At 37.4% G+C, this 1,378-nt stretch overlaps 1 protein-coding gene across 1 annotated transcript in view; it reads left to right on the top strand.

The window, feature by feature from the left end:
* Nucleotides 1-1,378, top strand: part of LOC107102422 (A-kinase anchor protein 6-like) — a 69,307-nt gene that overhangs the window by 60,107 nt on the left and 7,822 nt on the right. Inside the window, exon 9 of the mRNA XM_015401736.1 lies at nt 751-873. Within this exon, the coding sequence (XP_015257222.1) occupies nt 751-873 (123 nt within the window). The remainder of the gene's footprint in view (nt 1-750; nt 874-1,378) is intronic.

Below are 1,378 nucleotides of genomic sequence, written 5' to 3'. Positions count from 1 at the left end.
GCCCCCTGGCCTCCCAGATTGGGAACCACAGCTATATTCTATACAGTTTACTAAAGAATTACCCTCTTATCCTTTCGTATATTTTACATAATTATACTTTTTTTCAGCCATGTCCAATAATCAAGGCTCTTTTGCATCAACAGCCACATACATCCAGCGACATGGAAGCACATTAATACAGTGATTGGTAGGCAGCTTGTGTCTCGCCCAAGGCCACATCAAAATGCTACAAAGGAGGAAAACGGAACTTAAACCACTGCCTTTGTTTCCAAGATGTTTTCTTCTCATCCAAAACAATTAGAAAAACAGTCTTTGTTATCTCCTTACCTCCAGTTTGCATCTTGATTTTGTCTGTTCCAAAGGTTTCCCATGATAATATAGTGTTTCTTTCCTCCATTTCATATTGTTTTGCAGACTCTAGCTGTCCATTTTCTTTGTTGTTTTTTTCCATGCCTAAATAAATAAATGTTGCAGCTCATTTTTAACATTTGCTCCCCTCTATTTTCATGTTGTTGTTTCTCCCTCTGTCCTCTCCTGTCTTGTTGGACCTTTTTTCTTCCATGTTTGATCAGTATTGGCTTAGCTGACTGTTTACATTTTTTGTACCTGTATATTGAGCTCGCTGTATTCTACTTTTCCTCTGAAGGGTTTTTAAATATAATGTGATTGTATGTTTTATATGTATTAAAATAAGTTTTATTTCAAGTTTTGGATGAAATTATCTTGATAGTCTGTGTTTTCTGTTCCCAGAGTTTTGTTATGAAGTTGGATGGATTCATCTCATGGTTACAAGAGGCGCTAGAGAGCACTGAAAACTGGGCCCAACCCAGGCAGGACTTGGACACCCTTAGGGTGTATTTGGACACTCATCTGGTAAGAGAAAATGTGCTGATGTGTGTGTATTTTTCTCATCCATCGACACTTAATAATATCATCGCATTTTATTTTAGCACCTTCTTATTTCCAGATAGATTTAAACCAGTCTAGTGCTGTACCTTTAATTTTAATAAAATATTCAAGTCTGTCTAAAAGAATATTATGGTCAACTGTATCAAATGCAGCACTTGAAATCCAGTAGGACGAGCACAGATACAAGTCCATTATCTGAGGCCATTAGCAACCTTTACCAGAGCTGTTTTAAAAGGGAAGGGTTAAAGTGCCATTTGGGATGTGGATAAGCACCTAGCTGTAGTTTCAGTGAAATTAGAGCCTGGTCAGAAATGGTGATACTCTTAAAATCTTTTTTTATTATTATCTTTTTTATAATTTAATAATCTAGAACATTTATGTGGGGGTATGTTTATGTTGGGGCAGCGGCGGATTTAGGAAATTTGGGGCCCTAGGCAAAGACAGGCAGGGGCCCCTCTGAATTGAGAAG

Source organism: Cyprinodon variegatus, unplaced genomic scaffold, assembly GCF_000732505.1.
Source record: "Cyprinodon variegatus isolate N-32 unplaced genomic scaffold, C_variegatus-1.0 Scaffold1253, whole genome shotgun sequence".
Classification (NCBI taxonomy): Eukaryota; Metazoa; Chordata; class Actinopteri; order Cyprinodontiformes; family Cyprinodontidae; genus Cyprinodon; species Cyprinodon variegatus.
The sequence above is the reverse complement of the archived record's forward strand: the minus strand, read 5'-3'. Positions and strand labels throughout refer to the sequence as shown.